Source organism: Hippopotamus amphibius, chromosome 2 (genome assembly GCF_030028045.1).
Source record: "Hippopotamus amphibius kiboko isolate mHipAmp2 chromosome 2, mHipAmp2.hap2, whole genome shotgun sequence".
NCBI classification, from domain to species: Eukaryota; Metazoa; Chordata; class Mammalia; order Artiodactyla; family Hippopotamidae; genus Hippopotamus; species Hippopotamus amphibius.
The window spans coordinates 8,534,033-8,561,338 of NC_080187.1; the positions used below are offsets into that span (position 1 = coordinate 8,534,033).

General features: G+C 46.1%; 3 protein-coding genes and 1 non-coding gene across 10 annotated transcripts in view; 2 read left to right on the plus strand and 2 right to left on the minus strand.

The window, feature by feature from the left end:
• Positions 1-8,071, minus strand: part of LRSAM1 (leucine rich repeat and sterile alpha motif containing 1) — a 39,562-nt gene extending 31,491 nt beyond the window's left edge. For 2 of the 5 annotated variants that reach the window (XR_009051381.1, XM_057722317.1), the window contains exons 1-8: positions 7,946-8,071; positions 7,401-7,556; positions 5,705-5,807; positions 5,343-5,399; positions 4,644-4,688; positions 3,533-3,610; positions 2,366-2,434; positions 244-328 (exon numbers count right to left, since the gene is read on the minus strand). Coding sequence is in view for 1 of the 5 variants with exons in the window: in XM_057722317.1 (XP_057578300.1) it covers positions 244-328; positions 2,366-2,434; positions 3,533-3,610; positions 4,644-4,688; positions 5,343-5,399; positions 5,705-5,776 (406 nt within the window). In the remaining 4 variants the exon portion in view is untranslated. The other 3 variants (XR_009051384.1, XR_009051383.1, XR_009051382.1) reach the window with 3 other exon arrangements.
• Positions 8,065-11,814, plus strand: RPL12 (ribosomal protein L12). Its single transcript, XM_057722323.1, has 7 exons — positions 8,065-8,223; positions 8,896-8,969; positions 9,959-10,057; positions 10,392-10,473; positions 11,063-11,149; positions 11,484-11,596; positions 11,765-11,814. Exons 1-7 carry the CDS (start codon positions 8,187-8,189, stop codon positions 11,768-11,770), a joined length of 498 nt encoding a protein of 165 aa, XP_057578306.1. The 5' UTR covers positions 8,065-8,186; the 3' UTR covers positions 11,771-11,814.
• Positions 10,854-10,980, plus strand: LOC130847229 (small nucleolar RNA SNORA65). Its single transcript, XR_009052014.1, has one exon. It is a non-coding gene; the product is annotated as a small nucleolar RNA SNORA65 (small nucleolar RNA).
• Positions 11,815-13,440: 1,626 nt separating the features above from the next.
• Positions 13,441-26,848, minus strand: ZNF79 (zinc finger protein 79). 3 transcript variants are annotated; one of them, XM_057722321.1, is made up of 5 exons: positions 26,427-26,848; positions 22,139-22,227; positions 20,001-20,127; positions 19,359-19,454; positions 13,441-14,744 (listed from the first exon to the last, which is right to left on the minus strand). In XM_057722321.1, the coding sequence occupies exons 2-5, from the start codon at positions 22,169-22,171 to the stop codon at positions 13,573-13,575; spliced, it is 1,428 nt and encodes a 475-aa protein (XP_057578304.1). In that variant the 5' UTR covers positions 22,172-22,227; positions 26,427-26,848; the 3' UTR covers positions 13,441-13,572. The 3 variants fall into 3 exon arrangements, with proteins under 3 accessions (XP_057578304.1, XP_057578302.1, XP_057578305.1); XM_057722319.1 differs by lacking the exon at positions 26,427-26,848 and adding an exon at positions 25,927-26,222; XM_057722322.1 differs by lacking the exons at positions 20,001-20,127; positions 26,427-26,848 and adding an exon at positions 25,927-26,116.
• Positions 26,849-27,306: the final 458 nt, after the last annotated feature.

A 27,306-nucleotide genomic window follows, 5' to 3' on the forward strand; every position in this document is an offset into this window, starting at 1 on the left:
GACCAAGGCTTGGGGCCTAGCTGTCAACACCGTCTGCCCTCCTCCCTGTAAGGCCCTGGCTCGGAGGAGTCACAGGAACCGTCTAGATGATCTGTCTCTGGTTACCATGAAGACAGACGGACCGAACAGGAGGTCACACAGTCTAGAGTGACACCTGAGGGCTGGCTGCCCTCACGCCAAATGGTTCCCAGAGGCAGCACCCTGTGGACGCCAGCTGCATGCACAGGGCTTCCTGGCTCCTACCTTTCACATTGAGGGTCTGGAGCTGGATCAGGTTCCCAATGGAACGTGGGAGATACGTCAGTTGATTCCTTTCCACGTTCAAGACCTAAGAAAGAAAAATGGCACGAGAACGTATACACACAGACAATAGTGTCCACCCTGCTTCAGGCCAGGTGTCATCTGGGTACCACACACACCTCTTTATCTCCTGACAGTCCTGTGAGAAAAATATAGATTGTATGATCCCATTTGAGAGATGGGAAAACTGAGGCTTAGAGCGGTGAAGTCATGCATCCAAGAGGGCAAAGCCAGACTTCGAACCTGGTTCTTGCTGAGGCTTTATCATTTCTACTGACCACAAAAGAGCCAACAATGGCCCCACAATCAGGGTGGGAGGAAGAAGGGGATGAGCAGACTCAGAGATCTGGGGAGGCAGCACGTGAGGAGGCCTAGTTACCCCAGTGTTAGCAGAAGGAAGCTGAGCGCATAAAGGCAATGGGATCTGCCCAAGGCTTCAAGGCCGCAGCTGTTGGTGCTGGGATTGAAACCCGCTGGATCCCGGAGGCCCTGCTCCCTCCATGATGCGGCACCAAGGGGTGAGTGACACCAGCAGGATGACACACAAAGAAGCCATTAAAAATAGGTACAACAGGGGTGAAGGGGAAGCTGAGACGAAGCGAGAGAGTAGCGCAGACATATATATACTACCAACTGTAAGATAGTCAGTGGGAAGTTGTTGTATAACAAAGGGAGTCCAACTCGAGGATGGAAGATGCCTTAGAGGACTGGGGCGGGGAGGGTGGGGGGGACTCGGCGGGGGGAGTCAAGGAAGGGAGGGAATATGGGGATATGTGTATAAAAACAGTTGATTGAACTTGGTGTACCCCCCAAAAAAAATAAATAAATAAAATTAAAAAAAAAATAGGTACAACAGAAAGGTAAACACATTACAAATAATGTGGCAGATGAATATCTGATGAGCCAAAGGATGGTTATGAGTTATCACTACCAGATATCCAAAGATTATGAAATAGTGAATGCAGCAATTCCACAAAAATATATACGTAAAATACTCCCAAAGGAACCTACACCCAAGTATTCACTATGGCTCATTCTCAAATGGGGGCAGCTACTACTGTTCTGCCACATGTTCTCCACTTGATCGTGGGCAAGTTACAGTCATTCTTTGAGACCTGTTCTCTTTTCTGTAAAATGTGATAAGATCACCCACATCGCAGGTAGTGCATTCAAATCACCTTGAGTCTCCTCCATGTGGGATGACAGTTCAGGAGGAGAGCCAGCCGGGCATAACTAGTAATTACAGACTGCAGTCAGTGCTCTCAGGGAAACACACGGGTTGAGACAGACGCGAATAGCGTGGACCCACCTAGATGGGGAGGTCGGAGAGGATTCGCAGGGACATTTGGGCTGAGATGGAGGAAGAGCCACTCAGGCAGGAGGAAGAGCCACTCGGGCAGGAGGAAGAGCCACTCGGGCAGGAGGAAGAGCCACCTGGAGAGGCCTCGCTGGGGGTGGGGTGCAGAGGGCCAGAGGGTTTTAGGAGCTGGGTGCAGACAGCCAAGAGGAGAGAGAGGGAACGGAGGCAGGGAAGACAGGAGGGCCCAATGTACAGGGTCTGACAGGGCACAGTGAAGAGAAGGGATTTTAATCTAAGTGTGAAGGACGTGCGTCCTCCTCTGTGAACTGGGGATGATGCTCATACCTCCTCACAGCGTGGCTGTGAGGCAGTCGACTGATTGACCACACAAGCGGAGCGCTGAGCTTGGCGCTGGTGTGCAATGAGCGCCCAGCAAGCGCAGGGGCTGTGAGACGGGCGAGTCAGAGTGCTGAACTCCGCGTCTGGAAAAGGCAGACTCACTGGGTGCTCTTTTTCTGTAAAGTTGTGGAAGCCTCATGATGAAATCCCAAGAGTCCATGCCAAAAATATGGTGGCGAGATGCCCACAGCCCAGACTGCAACGATGATGCCATCACTAGGCATCTCAACAGCAAAGGGGGAGGAGCCGGCGGCACCAAGGGCAGCCCTGGCTAGACAGAGCATGACCAGAACATTCCAGGTCTGTGTGGCTGCAGTTTCTTACTTAGGTAGTCAGAGGTGGGTTTTCTGTTTCCTGAAGCCATACCTGGAGCGCTGTCAGCTGCCCTATATCATCAGGAAGGGCTGTCAGCTGATTATCGTGAAGATCCAGAACCTGTGGAAGGGAAACGAGTTTAACACCTAACAGTCACCAACTAAGAAAGCCCCTCTGGGTTCAGGCACCAGAGGGACAGGAGGTGGTGGGGTGAGAGGCCCTCATTGAAGCCAACCCTTCCCCCTCAACTAAATGATCACTCCAGCTCACTTCCTTTTTAAAAGCAGTATACCATTTCATTCTCTTATTTATCAAATATTTATTTTTACTGCTGAATGAAAAAAGTATGCTATAAAACAGTATGCATAAATATTCACATTGCAAACGCCTCGTCATATAAACATATATCTGCATAGTAAAAGACTACCAAATATGCAATAAAATAGTGATAGTAGTTCTCAGGAGTGTGAAATTATGTTTTTCCTGATGCTTAACTGTATTTGCTAATGTTTTTAACAATGAAAATGAGCAAAAAAGGAATAGGATATGTGTGCGTGTGTGCACATACGTACTATAAAATGCATATATGTGAAATATACACATACATGAACATAGTTTTTACTGTTATCTTTTTTCCTGATTATAAAAATAATGCATGTTGGACTAGAACAGCGAAGAGAAGTAAAAGCCACCCCTAATCCCTGCACACCGGCATGAGCCATGAAAACCACTTTGAAGCCCACGCTGCCCGTCTTTTGTCCCAGTGTGTACACCCACCGTCACAGCTCACGTTCCCTCGGAACCATCCTGGGGTCCCGCCTCACGTACACTGTGACTACATCCCAGTCCTGTCCTGGAGGAGCTGGCGGTCAGGAGGGAGTTGCCCCAGCTCACCAAGCTTTCTCTCACTGACCACACAATGCCTGGCGTCCTTCCTGTTCCTTTCTGTTTGGGCCCATAGGTCTCCCTGCCCTCCCAGCTCACTTGCTATGAGCTTGTGGTTTGCCTTCCACCAATCAGATAAGCTCCCTGAGGGCAGGGCCTGCAACCCCGCCCCACACAAAGCACAGACAAGGTACCCCATAAACAGTGCTGATCAAACCCCAGAGTCGCCATGACACTAGGCGCGTCTGGCATGAACTCTGACAGAGGAGACGTGCCGACTGCCACCTGCAACGCCACGCAGAGTCCCGACGCCTGGGAGAAGGGCCCCAGTACCTTGATGGTGGCGAGACTCAGGAGGCTGCAGGATTTAGGAAGCAGGGAAGTGAGGTGATTCGTGTGGACAATCAACACCTGTGTGGAAAAGAAGGCGCGTTAGGCTGAAGAAGAGCAGCAGTACGGAAGGCTGGAGGCGGGGCAGCCAGCTCAGCACAGGCTGCCAGCGGCCCCATCCTGCCCAGTTCTCCCCTCTTGCAGACATCACAATGGATGTCTCCAACTGTGGAACCAGATGACCTTAACATCTGGAATTTCCAGGACGAAAGGGACCTTAGAGGTCTAATTCTACCCTCCATCCTGAGACTGGATCCCTGTGCAGCTGTCCTGATCTTAACCTCCCTCAGCTTCAGCATCTTCTTGTGGAAAACAGAGAATAATAAATTCCTGCCTCCGAGGGCTGCCACTGGTGGTTAACAAGCTAACAGACCAAAAGCACCGAGCCCAGGGCCAGCACGTGGTCCGGCGCTCAATCCGAGTCATCTTTGCTGTTTCTGTTAGGCCTAGACCCCTGCCTGGATACCGCCAGTGTCAAGGAGCTCACTGCTCTGCTGGAACACTGTTTACCTACCTTCATTTAGACACTTCACCTAGGATACTCTCACCTACATGCATTCCAGGCTGCAATACCTTTCTGAAAAGTCACTCATTCCACTCAATTTCCCCTGGGTGACCAGAACGAAATGAGTGTAGTTTTTATTATTAATAACAATGTAGTTTTTATTACTCAGTGTCTACTATGTGGCAGGCATTATACTCGGGGCATTTATGTTGCTATCAACCTGCCTACCCATCTGTCGCTCATTTAATTCTCATAATACCTCTGTGAGAGTACAACCAGGGATGTCTTCATTTCATAGATGAAGAAATTGAGATGTAAGAGTCTAAGGAAGTTGCCCAATTCAGGAGGGGCAAAGCCAGGACGGCAAAGCCAGAGCTGCCCAATGCCAAAACCTGCTCTCCTGTGAACACACCTGCTGCAGGCTGAAAGCATGCGATTCTGAGGTAAGCGGGATGTCTATGCCAGGAAGAAAACTCCTAGAATTCCCACCTGATTTCAAACAAGCAAACATGCAATAAATAATTCTCTGAAAATGAAGATCCCTCTCACCTTCTTCTGCAGAACTTTGCATGTTGCAAAGGCCCCAAATGGAATCTAAGATAAGATAAAGAAGAATCAGTGCTTCTCCTGCCAGTCTTTAACTTCCGTCCTGAGCAGCACACACACTGGGGAGCGATGGGGCAGGAGGTGGATACGTCTAAGCGTGGGGAAGGCTTGGAGGATGCTGCTCGGGTGGTCAGCCCTCCCTTCCAATCAGCAGTCGGCTGACCCCCCTGCCCACCCACCCCACCCCATCATGAACTCTGTGAGGGGCAAAAGAAAGATCTCTGGTGCTTTGCAGAGAATCCGTGGCCCTCCCAGTGCCCTGAGAATCCGTGGGTACATTTTCTAGCCTCCTTGACTCTTTAAAAAATTTTTTTTTAAATTTTAAGCTAAACTTATTATTATTATTATTTTGGCCAAGTAGCATGTGAGATCTTAGTTCCCCAACCAGGAATCAAACGCACACCCCCTATATTGGAAGTGTGGAGTCTTAACCACTGGACTGCCCTTGACTCTTGAAGACGATGTTGAGGCCAAAAGATCATCTCAATTCTCTCAGATAAGAACAAAATCTAAGGAAATATCTCTTGACTAGAACTTCTGGCCTTTCAAAAGCCTCAGTCCACATCTATCTTCACCAGGGACACATGATGCAAGAAAGAAGGGCAGACAAAAATTCACAGGCAGACCACCACCTCAGTTTACCTCTGAGAGCTCACATTTAGAGATGTCAAGAATGTCATCTGCCCCGGCTTCTTTTGCCTAGGGATAAAAAGAGTTAAAAACAGGGTTCGAGCAAAACATCCTCCCAGAGTAGACAAATCAGGCAAAGAAATATAGGATTAAAGGGCTTCAAGGGATCACAGACGCCATCTGGTTCAACTTGTCTTTCTGAAGGTGGCCCAATGATCCCTGCCTTAATGGGGCTTGAGGTCCAGCAAGGAAGGGTATGAACAAGTAACGAGGAGTGTGATCAGTCTTTGGAGGGGAAGTGCCGTGTGGAGCCCTGTTGCATGGGGCAGAGGTGGTGATGGGGATGGATTCAGAGAAAACCTGTTTTCCCTCACCAGACACATCTGGTACTCCAGGCGTTTCCGAGCCTCCTCACTGGGTTTCCGCTTGCGGAAGAAGAGCGGCATCCTTCTTTTTCCTAGAGCAATCTTCACAACACTAGGGCATAGGAGAGAAGTTAGGATCTGGGGAATCTGTCACAGGTCCCAAACACCCAGGACAAGTAGCACAGTAACATAGAGCATGTAGCTCATCTGCTGGACTATAAGTTCCTTGAGGGCAGGGGCTGTGTCCATCTTGACCATCAATCTGTGCCCTGTGCCTGGCACAGCAGGTGCTCAGTACTCTTTGCTCTTTGTTGACTAAACAATAAGCAGCAGGATGTGGAACAGCACAACAGCAAGCCAGGTGACCTGGGTTTGAGCCCACATTTGCCCCTGACCCACTGTGAGACCCTGGCATACCCTTTCCCTGTTTTGGGCCCCCATCTCTCCTCCATGTTAGACAAGGGGGTTGACCTGGAGAAGTTTCCTTTGGTCCTTTAAGGATGCTCTTTGAGGACTCTAACAGACTTGGCTGATGAATCACTTTTAGCACCTGAAACACTATCAGAGTGGCACCAGCAAACCAAAACTACATGGCTTTTGCCAGCTCTAATCTTGACCCTGGGGAACCCAACTACATCATAACCAAAGAGATTTCTGAGCTAAATAAAATTCAACAGCAATCCTCAGGCACCCTGCCACTCTCACAGTTATTATTCTCTTTGACTGTCACCACAGCCCTCTTTACAGTGCTCATCAAGTCCAGTGATCTGGTGGTACAGCCTGGACTGCAGGAAGACCAGCCTGGAACTCTGCCCTTTCAAGTTCTCATTCTGTGGAGTCTGCCCAACTCCTTGGTGCTTTGATAACTTCACACACATTAAGTACACTGTCCTGAATTCAGAAGCCAGGTGCTCTACGTCTGTCCAGTATCAGAAAATATCAGACTTGATATGGGACATTGACAAGCCAGGAAGCAATCACACAGAGAAGCTTACGGTTAACAGCATGGGCTTTGGGATGAAATCGAATTTTTTCCTTCCTTCCTTCCTTCTTTCTTTTTTTCCTTCCTTCCTTTCTGTTTTCTTTAACTGGTTTTGAATCCCAGATCTCTCACCCACCAACCATGTCCCCTTGGTTCACCTCTCTGAGCCTGTTTCCTCTATCTGTAAGTCTTTACAAGTCTTTCCATACTTGTAAAGCCCATGGCACAGTACCTGGCACATGATGAGTATGCAATAAATGTTAACCACATAGCACCACACATCTAACAAGCATTTATTCAGGGCCTACTATAGCTGAAGGAGCTAGAGAGAAAGGGGCCAGGGAAGAGATGCAGTTGAAGACATACACCCAGTCCTCAGCGGGAGGGGTAGAGATCACAGGTCTTGGCCAACAGAGGCGAAGGCTATCTGGGGAGCTGGCCAAGCCTGCAGAGCTGGCTCAGGCCCTTCATGTCACCCCACCTGTCTGCAGGGATGGGGAATAATTTAAAAACAGCCCTCCCCCATCTCTCCCTGACGACCAGCTCTTATCCTGCTGCTCCTGTGACTAACCTTCCCTCACCTCCTCCCCAATGGCCATCTCTCCTCCATTCCTCCTAGAAGATCAGCTCTTCCCAACCTGCACCCGTCCCCTCCCCCGACGTCCAGCCCAGATGCGAAGAGCCACACCCATCCTCCCCTGGCTGGAGTGCGCAGTGCCCAACCTAGCTTTGCGGATAAACAGGTCCCCGGCGTTCGTTTCCTCGGGTGGACCTGAAGGCAGGCCGACCTCTCGTAGGGCTTGGTCATGGACGAGGGGTGACAGACCACCCGGCACGGGCCCGGCGGAGACAGAGTCTGGTCTCCTCCAAACACAGGAACTGGGGACCGAAACTCAGAATCTCAGAAAGTCATGCAGACCAGGATGACGAAGTCTGAGAGCGGGGACCGCAGAATCTTAGAATTAAGAGTCGGACCGGATTTAGACTCTTATTTAATAAAATGGTTTTAATAGCTAAAATGCACACATCACGAGAGAGTTAGAAGGTGGTCCGGGTCGCTGTGGCCGTGGGGTCTCGAAATGCGGGTGCGGACCCTCAGGAGAGGGGCGGGGCTCTGGGATTGGGTGACAGGGACTATGGGGTGACCCTCAGGATAAGGGAGAACGGGGAGCAGCGGGGCCTGGGATCTCGGGAGCAGCCCTCTGTTGTCTGCCTCCCCCAGGAGAACTGCCCGAACCCTCCCTTCAAAACCCCCAGCCACAGCTCACCGCAGTGCTAGGTTCTGCTGCCGTCAGTCTTAGGTGCCTGCCCACAAGCAATATGGCGGCAAGGGCGTCACTGGAAGGTTGGGTGGAGACGGCAGTTCTCGCGAGAGCTGCCCTTTCAGGTCTATATCTGGCGCAGTTGTCGTACTTTCCGGTCTTTCCGCTTTCGGCTCGGAGGAGGCCTAGGTGCAACTTTCTTCGGTCGTCCCGAATCCGGGTTCATCCGACACCAGCCGCCTCCACCATGCCGCCTAAGTTCGACCCCAACGAGATCAAAGTCGGTGCGTGCTTTAGATGTGGCCGGGGCTTCCGGATGGAGCATCCCCCCGCATTCCGTCCGGCCTGCGGCCCCCGCCGCAGTTGGCTTCCCCACGTCGGGCTTTAGCCCGCAGCCCCCTAGAGGCCGGCCTTCTGGTGCTGCGTTCGGGGCGCTCTGTGGTCCTGGCCGAGTTTCTTATTGTTTCTGGGCCTCGGCTTCCCCACGTGTAGGTGGGGAGGGAGGACCGGACGAGCTGTCGCGGCTTTGCAGCCCGCACGCCTTAGGGTAAGGTTTGTCTCTGGGCGCTTTCCCCTAGGCTGAGTTGGCCGGCGGCCGCGGCTGCCTCTACGGCAGCGCGCTGTGGGCCTCGGCAGCGGTAGCCAAGCCGAAGCCCGCTGTCCCACATGGCGCTTGGAGTGGTCCACGCCTTGGGGGGAGGGGCTGCCCTGCCTCGCTCCCCGCCGAGGTCCTTGGCGCTCTTCTGAGAAGAGGCAAGAGGTGGTGTGGCCAGGTCCGGAAAGATGCGGAGGGAGGGCTGTGACTTAGGGCTTCCCTTGCGGGCCAGGTCCGGAAAGATGCGGAGGGAGGGCTGTGACTTAGGGCTTCCCTTGCGGGCCAGGTCCGGAAAGATGCGGAGGGAGGGCTGTGACTTAGGGCTTCCCTTGCGGTGGCACTAATCCTTTCTTTCTCCCAGTGTACCTGAGGTGCACCGGTGGGGAAGTCGGTGCCACATCTGCCCTGGCCCCCAAGATCGGCCCCCTGGGTCTGGTAAGTCATCCTTGCGGAGGGGCGCTTCTTGTATGAGGAGAGCAGAGTTAGACTCTGGCTCGTGCAAACACGATTGTGTCTGAGGTGCCATTGACAGTGAGAGATTGCCATCCCCCAATGGGCCTGCACTGGCACTAGCCACCATTGAAAAGTCCTTGAACCTGTAACTTTCCAGGGTCTCTTTGCTGCTCACAGCGTCCCTGAGGGACAGGATAGAGGAGGTTTTAGAAATCGAGTGGCTTAGTGACACTGTCCAGCCTACTTGGGCCTGTTTTCTAGGGAAATGGGCGTATGGCTGCTGGGAAGATTAAATGGGCTGTGACATGAAGATGTTGGTGAAAGTCACAGTAGCTTGTATTAACAGCTTTGGTCTGAACTTACAGGTTGATATGACTGGTTTTACCTGGGATCAGACTTATTTACCTGCTGTTTATACTCTTTACTGAAGTTCCTTTTTCTTGAATGTAATTAGGCCTTTATTCCTTGAGCGGTGGTCTCCTATCTGAAAAGCTCTCCTACTTTGGGTTTGCTTAAGCAGTGTCCTCATTACTCTTCCTTTGCCCTTAGCCCAGCTGGCACTCACCTGGACATCTCTCCTGTTTAAGTGTAAAGCAGCAAATGTGCAGACCTCATCCGCACAGATTGACTAGGATTCGTCAGACACTGGAACCTGGTGTCTTTAAAGATCTTCCAGTGATTCAAATGTAAAAGGGTTAAAAATTACCACATGGGTCCTTAAGAGAGGATAGTTAAGGAACCTGGCCCCACTGTGGCCATGAACCTGTGGTTTATGCCCTGGACAGACTAAACCCACAGCCTCAGCCTCATTTTACCAATTTATTATGACGATAGCCATGCTTTGATTGGGTAGGCAAAGTTAAATGTGTTTCAAACAGCTCGCTTGTGCTGCCAGGTGAGAAGGACTGGACAGATTTTCAGACTGGTTTGATTTAGGGCATGGTGTGATTATAGACCTTTTATTTCTGCAGTCTCCAAAAAAGGTTGGTGATGACATCGCCAAGGCAACTGGTGATTGGAAAGGTCTGAGGATTACAGTGAAACTGACCATTCAGAACAGACAGGCCCAGGTACTTGGTTTGAGGGAGGGCAGAGGTAGGGATTCCTGGGAGGAAGGTTTTTGCTGACATGGCCACCTGCCACCACCAGTGGTGAGCTAAGAGCAGTTTTATCTGTGGTGAAGGCTTTGAGAGCATGGGTCAAATCTTAACTCTTCTCACTTTTGAGCCATTGGGTAAATCACTTATGTCTGCTGGGGTAGGACGTGTTCCAGGTTGTGAAAGTTACCTGAGCATACAGTAAATGTAGTGTCTGGCCCATGGTTCCTGAGAGCCAAGGTGCATGGTAGTATTGGTGGTTCTCATTGGAGGATGGGCTTATTCATATTGAGAATCTCTTCCACAGATTGAGGTGGTACCTTCTGCCTCTGCCCTGATCATCAAAGCCCTCAAAGAACCGCCAAGAGACAGAAAGAAGCAGAAAAACAGTGAGTGGCTTTTTCCCTGGTAATTTGTGAGTGGTATTGTGTGCCCAGTGTTTGATACACAGCTGCACATGCTCCGTTTAATGAAACCTAGGGATGGCACAGGTATTAAGCTGTTACGGAGCCAGGCACTGCCAAAAAGTGCCATGTGGCTCTCCCCAATCCCTGGAACAGATCCCACTTAGTGCTTGCAGGAGGGAAATGTCAGGCAGGGTGATGAGAAAGAAAACCACTTATCAGGAAAGGGCAGCTTCCTAGCTGGTGACAGACACTATGAATAGCTTTAACCAACTCCAGTCACTTCAGCTTGTTTTTCTCTCCTCTTCAAAACAGATAGTCCTTTCCACATAAGGTTAGCAAAGACTTGATTTTGTCCCTAGCCACCCGCCACTGCACCTGACCAGTTCTGTTGGCTGGTGCAATCCAGTGGTGAGCTGACACTAAACCCAGCTTAGGAAACAGGGTTGTTCTTCATGTGGATGACTCTGTGCCGAAAGCATGGGAACAGGTTAGAAATGGATGAGAGAGGACTGGTCTGCTCTGCCCTCATCTGGTAACAAACCTTTTGCTGTTTGTTTTTTTTTTTCTGCAGTTAAGCACAGTGGAAACATTACTTTTGATGAAATTGTCAACATTGCCCGACAGATGCGGCATCGATCTTTAGCTAGAGAACTCTCTGGTAAGAACAGAATAAGAGGGCCACCTTAATTGTCACGTGAGATGTATTCACTTAGTGGCATTTTCCCACTTAGAGGGGACGTTATTCTGTAAGATCTGAGATTGGGGTGTGGCGTCTTCTGGGTTTGAAAGACTGTATCATGGGACCTGTGGATATTTTTGTATTAGGAACTTTTATATATACGGAGCTCTGAATTTTGGATTAGGGGAACAGTGATAATTATTCCTGTATTCCATCAGACAGTTATTCGTCTCTTTGCCTGTATTTCCCCACTGGTATCTGAGGATTGTTAGGGACTGACAGCCCCTCTGATTCCACCTTATCTTAATTATAGGAACCATTAAAGAGATCCTGGGGACTGCCCAGTCTGTGGGCTGCAATGTTGATGGCCGCCACCCTCACGACATCATAGATGACATCAACAGTGGTGCGGTGGAATGCCCAGCTGTAAGTGACTTCTGCGTTGATTTGCTTAAAATTAGGGTGAGAGCTGGAGGGGGAGCTAATGTATCCTTGGAGATAAGGTAGAAAATTCTAGGAGTGCCTAATAGTGGGGCTTGGAGATAAAGGTTTTTTGTCTTATTACTGAGAGGATTTTTTTTTTCCTTTCCACAGAGTTAAGAAGAACTGCAAAGAAAAGTAATAAAGGGTTATTTGACAACCAACACACTATTTGATGTGGCCTCTTCCTTGGGGGAGCCTAGCCTTTGTGGTCAAATGGTGGTCATTGTGGCCAAGGTGACAGAACCGGGGATGAAGCAGCAATCTGGACAACAGATTTCTGTCCTGTATGGGACTAGCTCAGAAGACACCTAGAGAGGAAGTCTGCTTTTTGGAGACATTCATGGAACTCTGGTCAGAAAGAAAACTTGACAGTTAAACATAAGAAACACATGGGGAAGGAGCTCTTCATCCCAAACCAATTTAATCATTTGTGGGTCTGCGGGGTCAGGGTGCATGATTCAGGGTTGTGCTGTCCATTCCACTGTACAGCTGTGGTTCAGAACCACTGATGGGACAACCAAGGATGCTGACCTTTGAGTCCTTGACTGATCGTAAGTTAAGGTGAAAATGAAGTTCAAGTCTACTAACTACAGTTAGCAGCTCCTAGTCCTACCCTGTTTTGCATTAAACCAGTAACAGACTATTTTCTAATGAATGTTTTCACCTGTCCTAAGCTTCCCATGTCTTTAGTTCTGTTTCTGTTGACTTTCTGTCTAGAGCTCATCACTCACTTTCACCTTGATATTTGATGTGCAGTGAGTGAACCTCAAACACATGGACACTGAGACAAAGCTACCCCTGAGAAGCCTGAAGTCCCTGCCATTAGTCACTTTGCTGTCGCATTTTGTCATGGTGGTTTAGGTGGTTTTTAATTACAGGTGCAAATGGGTGGAAAACTGCCTTTAGTGGAAAGGACTACCTTAGATCTCTGGAGTGAGGAACATTCCAAGACATGGCAAGTCACCAAGGAATCAAAGCTAGAGGCCTTGGGTGATGGTTGCAGGTACAACCAGCTTCACTTACAGTAGACCAGTAACGAGGAGTCTCTGGAATCAAGCTTACCTAACCAAAAACCAAGTAAGCTCACAGGAGTTTATAAGTGCTGAGATGAGATCTATACTAGTGGGGTGCAAGGGAGAAAAGGAAGCAGGCCAACAGGCTAAAAGCTTGATCTGAAAGATACTCAGCTGTCAGGAAGAGGGCAAAGTAAACATGACCTACCTGCCTCTGAGCTAGGGAAGCATGGCTGCCGTCAGATTGCCCCAGTCTTATCAGCCTTCCCTCCCTTAGGGACTCCGTTTAAAAGTAAGTGCCTTGCTGACGGATTTCATTAGTTTCTTCTTGCACCCTCAACCTCACTGTCCTTCCCTCAGTGTTGGCTTGACAGCAGTAACTAGAATAGAGCACTTGAGCAGCTCAAAGTGTAGGTGTGTGCAGCTGTGACTAGATTCAGCACCCTCCCCCAGCCCCATAGTAACGGCCACAGAATTTCCTTGCTTGCTTGAATTCACTCCCGAATCTATCAATACCTTTGTGGCCCCATTATGGGGAATGGTTGTTCCTGGCCAATGTTCTTGTTTCTCCTTTTGCAACAGCCCTCATTCAAGCAGAGATCACTACGCCCAGACCACTGGCAAAACACCTGGCCTTTTAAGGAAGAACGAAGTCCTTCATTCTTTATAAACCAAGGTTTCTGGAGTGATTAAAGGTAAACCTCTACAACGGTGTAATTGAAGTTGGGCTGTCTATGCTTATTAAGATGTTGAGAAAGAGCACCTGACACCTTCCACCTGCAACATGTAAAATAGTGACTTTATTAATAAAGGTGCTTCTGCATGTGGCTCTGAACCAAGATTTAGATGTCCCAGATGCCTTGACATTACCTGTCACATCCCCATCCACATTGGTTACGTTTCCAGTTATTCTCCAGCATGGAGTCTCTGATGTCTAATGAAAGCTGAACTACACCTGAAGGCCTTCCCGCACTCACTACATTCATAGGGTTTCACACCAGTGTGAATTCTCTGATGCTGACTAAGGGATGAGCTCTGGTTAAATGCCTTTCCACACTCATTGCACTCATAGGGTTTTTCTCCTGTGTGAATTATATGATGTCGAATAAGGGCTGAGCTCTCACTGAAGAATTTCCCACATTCATTACACTTGTAAGGCTTCTCCCCAGTGTGGGTCTTTTGGTGGATTATAAGATTTGTACTTTGGCTGAAGGCCTTCCCACACTCACTACACTTGTAGGGTTTCTCTCCAGTGTGAGTCCTCTGGTGGTTTGTGAGATTTGCACTCTGACTGAAGGCCTTCCCGCATGCGTTACATTTGTAGGGTTTCTCCCCTGTATGGATTCTCTGGTGCTGAATAAATGCCGCGCAGTAGCTGAAGGCCTTCCCGCACTCGCTGCACTTGTAGGGCTTCTCCCCTGTGTGAGTCCTCTGGTGGTTTGTAAGATTTGCACTGTGGCGGAAGGCCTTCCCACAGTCACTGCACTCATAAGGCTTCTCTCCAGTGTGAATTCTCTGATGCTGAACAAGGGCTGAACAGTCACTGAAGGCTTTCTCACACTCACTGCATTTGTAGGGCTTTTCCCCGGTATGAGTTCGCTGGTGTTTTGTGAGGTTTGCATTCTGGCTGAAGGCTCTTCCACATTCACTGCATTTATATGGTTTCTCTCCAGTGTGAATCCTCTGATGCTGAATAAGAGATGAGCTCTGGCTGAAGGCCTTCCCACATTCATTGCACTCATATGGCTTCTCCCCAGTGTGACTCTTCTGATGCTGAGAAAGGGAAGAACAGTAACTGAAGGCTTTGCCACATTCATTACACGTGTATGGCTTTGCTCTGTGAGGTTTAATTATATCTAAATTCTTCCTGAAGCTTTCTCTGTGTGTTTCACATTTACGGGGTCTCACTTCTGTAGGAACTCTCTGTTGTGGAGAAAGAACGGGTCTCAGGTTGAAGCTCTTCCCTAGTTCACTGTTCCTGTGATCTGACTCCCCAGAGGGCATCTGTACACTTGGGTCTTGGAATGATTCTTCAGAAATGTCTTGTTCAGGTGGTGATTCAGATACAACCTTCCAATCTGAAGAAAATTTAGGGAAGCAATTTTAAAAATTCTTTTGGTGAAAGAAAAGATACTGAAAAACAAAAGGCTGAAGGAGTCTGGCTGAGCTCTTAATGTGGGATAGGTTCGATGTTTCACCCCCTTTCACCCAGGATGCTTCTGTTCGAAATCACGACCAGCAAGCTTTTCATGGACATGAGCACCCTTTGCTCCCTCTCCTAAACAGCATAAGTTTATACTGATCCTGCCTCAGATGCACTCCTCTCCTGTGCTTTTCCCAAGTACTGGGTTGTCTTAAGCTGTCTTCTTAGTCGCAATTCTTGGTGTGGTTTTGGGCAACCTGCTTACCAGGTTTGAACAATTCACTTTAAAAAGCTGATGACTGATACCAGCAAGATGAATGTTTTCACCTATCAGCAAGATTTAAAAAAAAAAAGTTAATTCTAGAATGTTAGTAAGACAGCAACATTTGGGATATCACACACTGGTGCGGCTGCATAAATGGACAGGCTTTCTGGAGAGCAACCTGGCTGCCTGTGTCAAGAGTCTTTACAATGCTGACATCAGAATTCCACTTGTAAGAATCTATCCTAAGGAACTAATGAGAAATTACACAGAGCTGCACTGACATCATTTGTCACCAGCACTGCATCATTTGTCAGATGAAAAGCAAACACCTGTTTAATAAGGAATGACTACAGTATAGCCAGTCAAGGGACACTATTTAGCAGTAAGTCATGTTTGAAATCTGTACACTGTAATTCCTTTTGTAGGAAGGTATTATTGAAAAAACACTGGCAAGATAGACAATATGAAAATAAGCTGTGTTGTCTTTGGGTTGTGGGATTAGGCAGGGGTAATTTTTATTTTCTTCAATGCTTATCTGTATTTCCTAATGTTCTCCAATGACAGTATTATTTTTATAATAAAAAGTTATAAAAACCTTGCTTTCAAAGAATATGCAGGGATAAAAATAAACAATATGCTGTGAGGTGAAAGAAAATATGTAAAATTACATACTGTTAATCTTAATTTTAGGAAAAAGATCACTTCTTTTCATAATATGAAAACTGAAGTTTACCTCTGTGTGGTGGGATGATAAGATCTCAATTTTTTTATTCTTTTCTAAACTTTAAATGAACTTATTTTTATTAAAAAAAAGTTTATTTTAAAAAGAATAACATTGCTTTTATAATACGGATGGGGGTGAGTGATATCTTTAAAAAAGAGTTAATGATTCTTAATCTTCTTTGGGACCTCATTCATTTTAAGAGAAGACCTTAAAGTGTGAATTAATGTATAATTTTTGGGAAGTGTTAAAACTAAGTGAACCCTTTGGTCCCAGACATCTCTCTCTGTCTCCGTCATAGAGGCTTACAGCTAAGGGAGTGAAGTTTAAGGGCAGGCTATGGAGCTTCTTTTCACAAGGGTCCACTTTCCTGAAAAGATTCTTCCTGTTTCTAGCTTATTTAGGAAAATAGCAGGTTATTTGAATTTCTATACAGAATCTTGACCCAGACTGCCTGGGTTTAAATCTTGGCTCTACCTCCTACTAGCTGTGTGACTTTGGGCAAATTACTAGGCCTTGGATTTATTATCTGTGAAAGTAGCTCTCTTACAGAATTATTATGAGGCCTAAATGAGCTGAAACACAAGAGACCCAGAACGATACCTGAGGAACAGCAAGTGTTACATGAATGCTTGTTAGTATCTTGGACCTCTTCCTTGGAAATCACATTAAATGGTTTCCCATTAAGCAGGGTTCCCTCTAAGTTGCACATGCATTTTAAGCCCAGGCTACCGAGGGCACAGAAGTCCCTGTTTCGGGTTGTGGGTATCTCTGTGTTAGTTGGTATTTGGTCTTATATGGCTTTGACAGCTCTCAAAAACTGACCATCTATCTGAGTAAAAGATGGAAAGAAGAAGAAAAGTGACAACAAAAGAAGCAGTGTGGGAGAAAGGAGCAATTAAAACAACTATGTGGGGAGTTCCCTGGAGGACCAGTGGTTGGGACTCTGCCCTTCCACCGCAGGGGGCATGGGTTTGATCCCTGGCCAGGGAACTAAGATCCTGCATGCCTCCTGGTGTGGCCAATAGGGAAAAAAAAAAAAAAAAAAAAAAGACCATGTGATGTTCATGAACTGTCCCGCCTCAGCCCACCTCTCCCCTGAGTGCTGGCTCCTGTATAAGATGGTCTAATAATACCTGAGACCAATATACCCAAAACAGAACCGCTGATTTTCCTTTTCAAGCTAGTATCTTTGTCAGTCTTCCCATTGACCCAACTGCTCAGGCCAGGGTCATCCTTAATGCTTCTCCCTCTCACACCCAATCCACTAACAAGTCCTGTTGGCTTTAACACCCAAGTATGTCCTGAATCCTTCTCCTTACCAGCCACCATCCTGTCACTGGAATGTCCTAACTGATCTCCCTACTTCTAGTCTTGAACCCTGAAAGTCTAGTCTCCATACATATTATAATCTTTTCAAACACAAATATTATCCCTTCCCTGCTCAAAGCTCTCAGTGGCTTTCTATCTTCCTATCTGAATAAAACCTGAACGCCTTCCATGGCCTCTAAGCCTTACACGATCTGCCCCCTGCCCAGAACTCTCCCTCTTGTTTACTGAGTCCTAAGGTCTTCTGATCCTAATACAAGTCGAACTCACTCCCAACTCAAAGCCTCAATGCGTGGTGTCGCCCAGAACATTCCTCCTCCAGATACTTACACAGCTGGTTCATTTTCTTCCTTCAGATCTCAGCGCCAATGTCACCTCCTCAAAGTGGTCTTTTCTATTCATCCAATCTAGAAGAGCCCCCACCCCCACCTGCATTCCCATTCTTACAGTACTCATCACTATCCAATATTATATTGGTTATTTTGTTTACTCATTTTATTTACGTTCCTCACTAGGATGTAAGCAGGGATTACAGCTTGTTCTCTGCTGCACCTCCAGTAGCTAAAACAACACCAGGCATGTACCAAGCAGTGAGGCAAAGGCATGCTGAAGACCTGGTCTGTCTGTCACCGTGGGAGGGGTGGGATGGAATGATAGCCCCAAAACCAGCCCATGAGGCACACTGATGCCCAGGACGCTCGGTAGGTCTCAGAGAGGAGGTGCAGCGTACCAAGAGCAGTGTTTTAGTTATTCTAATAGCCAGATTTTAAACTTCCCTCCAGCTACTTCACCCTCACAAAATTAATACAGCCCTACATTGTCAACAACTTTTTTTCATATATATTAGTTTGTCAAATAAGTAAGACAGGTTTTGTAATGCAGTTTTCAGATATAGAAACAGATGACCACAGTTTAGTGGTTTACTCTGAATCCATGCAGTTAACACGTAGCAAGCCAGGACCTGGGTGCGTGTTTCGTGGGTGCACATCCAGACTTGCTTCCACACTGACACTCTACACTAATACCTCAGAGCACAGATCCTTCGTGGTAACACCTTTTCCCAACTTCTGTTTCTAGTAACACAGTGATTTGAATCTTTTTCAGTAACTTTTTAGGATCTTGAAGCCCTCTGAGACTATGATGAAACCTTTTCCCAGAAAAATGCAGTTATTGCCACAAAACACTGCATTCAATTCCTGAAGTTCCACACAAGGTCTCTGGATCCAAGTTAAAAGGTCCTGCATAGCAAGTATGCTGTGCTGGGAAGCGGGGGTTTGGGAGAAGGAAGCACCACGCAGGGAGGCGCCCTGTAAAGGGAAGTATTTCAGCAAGTGTGAGTGGTGCCTGGAGTTACAACCAGGGCTGAGGTGACACGTGACAGGCTGCTTAGAAAGAGGATGAAATGGGAGGAAGAGAGTTTGGGTGAACCGTGCGCAAAGTAATCCAGAGGCTTTGTTTTCATTGTCCTACAGCAATCACAATCAGTCGCTAAAGATATAAAGCATTAGGCTGCAGTTACAGAAAACTTTAAAATTTTGTCACCTTAAAGTTGTTATGTTCATTTGTATCTCTGATGCTTTGAGTTTCAAAGTATCAAAAGTGGCTGGAACCACAGGCCCTGCCAGAGGTCACACATCTGCAAGGTCTGAAATACGAAGGTGGGGGTGGAGTGAGCAGCCTTAGATGAGTAGCAAGAGATAAACGCAGAAACTATGGTTTCCCTTGCTTTTGTTTTTCCTGAGTTTCTTAGTATCAGCCTCTCAGAAAATTCCGGCATGGCCATGAAGAGGTAGAGAAGGTGTGGGGGTGTGGGTGCAGGTGCAGAATCCAATAAAGGGTCAGTCAGAGAGCAGAACAGCAGTAGGTGTCACAGCTAAGCATGGGGAAAGGTGGGCACCTGAGATCCTCAGTGAGGCAAACATGAAGCAGGGAATGTGCTTGGCCAGCAGTACCACCTGTGCTCCCAAATACCTCCTGCCAGGGGAGACTGAGGAGACGGTGCAGAACAGAGGGCCTGGAGTCTGACTGATACTGCTTCAAACCCCAGCCTCGCCACTTTAGCCGTGAGGCTCTGAACCAGTGGGTTAGCTTCTCTCAGCTTTATTTTCCTCAACTATAAAACAGGGACAACAATATCTACCTCACTGGTTGTTAACATACTCAGTGCACTAACGCATGTTTCAAAGGGGCTTTTGCCCCTGAGACTATGACTGGTTTAGTGCTTGCTCACATACCTGGACAGGTACTCTTTAGGCCTTCTCTCTCCAGCATCCATGAACCTTCCCTTTGTTCCAACTGGGAGTTTATACCAGGCTGGGAGACTGGAAGTCCTATTTAAGGGGGAAAAAAAAGTGGGCTTTAGAGATTTGTATTAAGTATAAACAGCCACCCAGAACCGAGGGGAATAGAAACAGGGTATTCATTTCATTCATTCAACAAATATTTGAGCACTGACTTGGTACTGGGCACTAGGAGACACAGCAGTAAGGAAGACAGATACGGTGCCAAGATCTTGGTAGAGCATTTCGGAAAGGAGCTAAAGAAACAGCCTCAAGGAGAGGTCAAGCCAGGGAGCTTAAGCAAGCCCATAAAGCAAGCTACTTAGGAAGATGGGAACTTACTGACTGTGGAGGAACTGGTCTGAAGATTACCCCACCCCTCCTGGGAAATAAGAAAATGGGGAGGCACAGACTTGGGGGGGACAAAATGAAACTGCCTATTTCCCAACCCAGAATGCAGAGACTTTCACTAGGGCATGAGGGGGAATAAAACACTATCCTTCTGGTGCATCACAACCATTAAGGATCACTCAGCACTGGGAAGTGCCACAGGTTTTCAGAATTCAACAAATTCTGAATTTTAAATGGTTTCCTTACCCAGTAGGACCAGGTTTCTGGACTTTTCTGGCATCCCTTCCTTGAACCTGTCCCTCGGAGCAGGGGCCAACTGCCTCCATCCCTCCTGGGTAAAAGCTACAGTCACACTGCTGAGAGGTGTGGGTCCCTGAAACAACAAGCACATTTCTTCTTGCCCAGTGCCCTTAGAATATGAGGGGTGGGGAGGGTGGCGGCTCTGGGTGTGCTGGTTAGTGAGCCTACAAAGGGTCTTTGAAAGGACTCAGGGTAGTTCCAGAAAAGCATTTATTGATCACTTCCTATGTGCCTAACACGATACTAGATATTAATGTCCCAAAATAAATAAAACACAGTCTCTCTTGTCTTCACATGTTTATAATTCTGGTAGACTTTATATATAAATAGAAGGAAATATATATATATATACGAGCAGTAACTGGGCACAAACTAACAGGTGCTTGGGAATTAAAAGCACCAATATAGAAAAAACAAAATTAGAATGTGTGAGTTTATGCAACAAGGAATCAGCTGCAAATTAGCAAAGAAATGTAAATGATGAATGCTTTCGAAACATTTAATAAATATTCCCATGAACTCAGACACCACAGTACAGCAAGAGAGCAGGGCACATTTGCAACCACCTGTAATAATGTGTCAAAGAGATGGACAGACTAGTTACTAGGATAATGGAAGAGGAATCCTAGATGGAAGGCAGGGGTAGGACACTCAGGGAAGACCACAGAGAGAAGGCAGTCACCAAGCTGGCCTTGAAGAAGCAGGATCCTCAGATGGAGAAAGAGAAGGATACCCAAGGCAGGGGAGGCATCATGAGCAAAGCCATGGAGGCAAGAAAGTCTTTGCTTTTTTCAGCTTAGGAAATGGTACCTCCAGTCACCTAGTTGGCCGTGTCAGATACCTGGGTGTTATCCTCCCCTTTCCTGCAGCTCCCCACAAATCAGCTGCAAATTCATTCTTCCTCGATAGCATGTGAATTCACCCATTTGTCTCCATGCCCCTGCCACTGCCTTGTTTTAAGCCAGCATCATTTCCCAAATCATAACTCGTCTCCTGATTTCTAATTTTACTTGTCCTTCCAATACATCATTCACACTGGGAAATGCATTAAATGGGTCATTTTTAAAAATGATGAAATATTTAAAATATTTGGGTCATTTTATAATAAGCAAGAGAGTAAAATCCACTATGAAGATATAAGGGTCATGAACCAAATAACAAATATACAATTCATAAAGAAAAAACTGTAGGAAGTACAAGGAGAAATTTAAAATATTATAGCTATGAGAAATGTTAAACAGCTCAGTTGTTGACAGAGTTAATACAAAATAAACAACAAAATAAAGGTATGGAAGAAATAGGTAATTTAATAAGGTTGAGCTAACAGAGCTGTAAAACCCTATGCCCTGTAATCACACTATAGCTGGAAGTTCTGTGTGGACAAGAGACACAAACTGTGTCTCCATGGAGCACAGACCAGCTAAATGTGCAGACAAGAAACCAAAGTCATAATGTTGGCATATCTAAAAAATAAAGACCCACAGCCAAAAACATTCAACATATATGAACAAAAAAGGAAGATGAACTAAGTTTTCAACTCAAGAGATTAAAAAAAAATTTTTTTAAATAAATCTAAGGAAAGCAAAAGCAAAAAATCTAATAAAGAAGATTTTGTTAATAAAGAGTAGAACTGATGAGGAAATCCAAGAGCAGACTTTCTAAAAATGAAAACAGACCAATTCCTAGTCTAGTCAAGAAAAAGAAGACAGTTCTTACCCTAATAGAAGGACTATAAAATGGAACTTATTAGAAATAATTCCATAGAATAGGCTTAATGAAGTAGGGGAAATATTAATCAGATTCTATTAAGTGGAAATAAAAAGGTTACAAAGCAGGACAAACCCATTTTGGGAAAACAGAAAAAAAAAAGAATAACTTAAAGGACACAAATCAAAATATTAAGTGTTTTTTCTTTGTGGGATTAAGGGTGATTTTGCGGGGGGGGGGGGGCAGGTATGTTGTCTATATTTTTCAGATTTTTCTACAAAGAACATGAATTCCTTTTGTAATCAAGAACCAAACACCCTTAATAAAAAAAAAAAAAAAAAAAAGAGCCTGCCTCTCAGAGTAAATTTCCAACTTACTTGGGGCCTGGCTCTGAGGAGACCAGCTGCCATTCGTTCCTCTTCTGTGTCTTCCCCTTGGGGAAGGGCAGGGTCCGGAGAAGGTGGCTCTGGAGGAAGAGAAAGAAACCAACGAGGCATAAAAGTTTATAGCTCACCAAGCTAGCAAGTCTCATATTCTCATACTAAAGATAGTGTTCAGATGACATTATACGTCCCAGGGCTCACTGGAATGAGGCTGAATTTGCAGACCAGCAATGTGATATAAATTTTCCCAATCCTCGCCCTACCTCAGAAGTTCCATCAATTCACTCAGACATAGAGAGGCATTACAGTATAACAGACTCTCAAGTATTCCAAACCCACCACTTACCAGCAGCGTGCAAATCATGCAACCTCTCTAAGTCTCAATTTTCTCATCTGTAAAATGAGGATAACAATCCCTTGTAAAGTTGCTGTGAAGATTTAAATGCAGTCAAAGCAGTTGACACAATGCTTAGCACGTAAATATACGGCGTACAACTATTACCGATTAAGTTCTTTGGAGAAAGTGGCTCTGCAAATTTAAGACATTTGCTTAATCAAAAAAAGCAATGTAATGACCAAGTGGGATTCATCCCAGGAATGCAAGGTTGGTTCAACACACGAAAATCAATCTATATAATACACTATATTAATACAAAGGAAAAAAAATATATGATCATCTCAATGAACACCAAGAAGGCCATTTTACAGAATCTGATATCTTTCATGATAAAACACATCCAATGAACTAGGAACTTCTTCAACTCGGTAAGAGGCATTTATGAAAAACCCAGAGCTAAAGACTGATGGTTTCCCCCTAAGATCAGGGATAAGATGAGGATGACTGCTTTTGCTGCTTCTATTCAATATTATACTGGAAATTCTAGCCAGAGCAATTAGCAAAAATAAGCAAACAAACCAAAGGCATCCAGATTGGAAAGGAAGAATTCAAACTATCTCTATTTGTGAATGGCATGATTTTATATACAGAAAATCCTCAGGAACCCACAGAAAAACTATTATAGCTAAACAAGTCCAGCAAGGTTGCAGGATACAACATGAATATACAATAAAAAGACAACTCAATGAAAAATGGGCAAAGGATTGAAAAAACAGTTCTCCAACTGTATTTCTATACACTAGCAATGAACAATTCAAAATGAAATTAAAAAAACAATTCCATTTACGAGAGCATTAAAAGAACAAAACACCTAGGAATAAACTGAATAAAAGAAGTGCAAGACATTACACTGAAAAGTACCAAACTTTGTTAAAGGAAATTACAGACAATCTAAATAAATGGAAAGACATTCCATGTTCATGGATTGGAAGACAATAATCTTGGATGACAATACTCACTAAATTAATTTACAGAGTCAATGCAATCCTATCAAAATTCCAGCTGGCTTTTTAAGCAAAAATTTATAAGCTGATCCTAAAATTCACATGGAAATGCAAGAGATATAGAACAGCCAAACAATCTGGAAAAAGAAGAACAAAAGCTGGGGGACTCATTCACCATATCAAAACTTTCCACAAGGCAACAGTAATTAAAATAGTGTGGTACTGGTATAAGGATAGACATATAGATCAATGGAGAAGAACTGAGAGTCCAAAAATAAATCCATACATTTATGGACAACTGATTTTCAACAAAAGTGCCAAGAAATTAAAATTTCTTAAAAAAAAAAAAAATAGAGATGGGACAACTGGATATCCACATGCAAAAGAATGAAGATGGACTCCTACCTTGCACTATGTATAAAAGTAACCCAAGATGGATCAAAGACCTAAATGTAAAAGCTATAACTTCTAGAAGAAAATACAAATACAAATCTTTATGACCTCTGATTAGGCAATGGGTTTCTTAGACATGATACCAAAACACAAGCAACAAAAGAAAAACTAAACTGAATTTCATAAAAATTAAAAACTTTGTGCTTTAAAGAACACTATCAAGAAAGAGAAAAGATCTGCAAATCATATATCTTGTAAGGGTCTAGTATCCACACTATATAAAGAATTCTTTATATGAAAAACTCAACAGAGACAGACAAATAACCCAACTTAAAAACAGGCAATGGATTTGAATATATATCTCTACGCAAGATACAAAGAGCCAATAAGTATATGAAAAGATGCTCAACATCATCAGTCACGGAAGAAATGCATATCAAACCATTGTAAGATACCACTTCACACCCACTAAGATGGCTAAAATTAAAAAGATGGAAAAAAAAGTGTTGATGAGGATGTAGAGAAACTGAAATCCTCATACATTGCTACTGGGAATGTAAAATGGTGCAGCCACTGTGGAAAACAGTCTGGACAGTTCCTCAGAAAGTTAAACAGAGTTACCAAAGTCACTAGAGTTATACAGTAATTCCTCCCCTAAGTATATACCCAAGAAAAATGAAAACATGTCCACACAAAAACTTGTGTATGCATGTTTAGAGCATTATTCATAATAGCCCAAACTGGAAACCACCCAAGTGTCTATCAACTGTGGAACAGATAAAACATGATATATTCCATGTAACGGAATATCATCCAGCCATAAAAAGGAAGTACATTCCTTCATGTTACAACATGGATGAACCTTGAAACATTATGCTAAGTGAAAGAAGCCAGACACATACATTGTATGATTCTATTTTCAGGAAATGTCCACAATAGGCAAATTCATAGGGACAGAAAGTAGATTAATGGTTGCCAGGGACTGGGGGAAGGGAGAATGTGGAGTCATACCAGTTTCTTTTTCGGGGTGATAAAAATGTTCTGGAATTCAATAGTGGTGATGGTCGCATAACTTTCAGAATATACTAAAAGCCACTGAATTGTATACTTTAAAAGTGAATATTATAGCACGTAATTTATATCTGAATTTTAAAAATGATAGAGGTAGTGCAGTCCTCAGAAATAGCTCAAAAAAAATGAACAGGGCTGTACACTGGTCTTAGTACAGACTTCATGTTACGAGCTGTACCTATCTGTACCTATTCACTGTACTTATTTCCGTCTTTGTTACTATGGGGAGGATGATAACCACCCTGCTTGTGCTCCCAGGTCTCTGAAGGAAGAAAACATGAAACACTGGATGTGAAACTGCACTTGAAGAGTGACAGACCCATACAGGGACCCTGTGATCTAGGGAAGGATGGCATTGCCTCGGTGGTTAAGATTACATACACATTTGTTCTGTTCTGGAAAGCGTTCAAGGTGCTTTCAAAAACGTCATTTTATTTGATGCTTACAGTTCTTAGAGGTGAACGAGGTAGTTAACCTTATTTTATCTTTTCCTTCATGAAGAAACACAGGTTAAGAGACCTAGCTGGTACCCCACAGCTTAAACAGGAATCCTAGCCTTCTGACTCTAAATCCCCAGCATCCTCCACGATTTCACAATCCAAATGGGTTGAACCCATCCTCAATATCAGGGGAAGCCAAGAGGCTCCCATTCCGAGCATCCCTGGATGTTTCAAGAGGGCTGGAAGATCAGAGGCAACAGAGGAGGCTCTGAGTTCGTCCCATTTTCCTCCCCAGGGCCCATTTCTCTCTACTTCCTAATGCCATGGGTCCATCCACAGAGCGGAGTAAGGAACAGGATACTCGGAGATGATCCAGGGCTGAGCTCCCCAAACTTTTGTGAGCCCGGAATTCTTTCTTCAAAAAAAAGGATCGTCCTCAACTACTCGTGGAAAGGATGACCGCCGAGTTCTGATCCGAGTCACAAACAGTGCCAGCGGTCAAGCTGGAAGCCACAGACCGCTCCACCAACTCCTCACCTCCTTCCTCCAGCATTTGGGGCCCACCTCGCGCCACTGCCTTCCAGCAGTTCTCTGAGCGTCAGCGTCGCTTCACGGCAGCCCCAGCCCCGCTCTGAGCCTGCGGCGCTGAGCTCGGTCCGGCCTGTCCAGCCCCGGCTGGGGAGCCCGTGGCGCCACCGCCGACTCGGTCTCAGGCAGAACACCGCGTGAAAAAGCGCTGCCCGCTACGGGAGAAAGCTACCGGCAACCGCTACCGGCGCCCGCTACCGGCGCGAACTCAGAGACTGCGGTCGCAGGCCCGCCTCTCGCTCCAAAGGCCGCGCGCCTGAATGGCGCCACTTCCGGTCATGCGCATATGCTTCCCCGCCCCACCGGACTCCATTTCCCAGAAACCTCCGGGCCCCGTTCCTGGCCAAAGCCTTTTTTCCCGGACGGTGCCGGGTTGTGACGCGCACACCCCCGTGGACCGCATTTCCCAGCTCGGCTTCCGCCTGTTCTCGCTCTCAGAATCTATTTACCATCACGCTTTGTTACACATGCCTTTCAGGTCCACCGAGTCCAATGATTGGGGCCTCTTGGACTGGAGGCGACTTGGCCGCGAAGGCTCCCGGGAGCGGGGCTTTTCGCGCAGGCGCAGACTTGCGCTAGCGCCAGGCTCCTGGTTTTTTCTCAAGGTTGGACGTGCCCGGGACCCCGGCTCCACGAGGTCCTCCCCCTCGTCCTTCAGCTCAGGGTCCAAACCCAGCCGCCTTTACGGTCCTCTCGAGCCCTCCTAAGAGTTTGGGAGGGGTAAGGGAAGCGAGGGCTCCTCAGTGTGAACGGGGCAGCCGCGGGTTGGCCAGGAACGCTAGGATAAAAACCTATCAGCAGGAAGGGACGTCTTTATCAATTTCCGGGGCAGACGCACACTTGAATAGTGTCCGATCAGAATATCCTGAATATTCTGTCCTTGGAGGCTTCCGTGCTGCCCCAGGGGGTATTTCAGGGGGCTTCCTCAGAACACTGATGAAAGTTCCCCACAAGCCTGTTGATCTTCACTAATCAAGCAATTTTCTGATGACCAATTTAGTTTTAGGGGCATTTTGACGTTAAGGAGATGAGGATGTGTTACCTGGGAAGCAGAAATGAGTTTGAGGGTGCTAAGCCTTTTTTCATTTTGTACTGTCTCTGTCCCTTTCAGTCACAGCTGGTAGTGTTTTTCCTAATATAATTCTAAATTTGTGGGTCTTCTATGAATCTCATTGGGATTCACTCCATTAGGCAAGTCACACCCACAGATCTCCTTGAGATAAGCCCTTCTCTACCTTGGGCTTGTGCGATTTCGGGGCTTAGAACTTTGGAGGTCAGAAGTCTGAGATGGATCTCACTGGGCTAAAATCAAGGTGTCTTCAAGGCTAC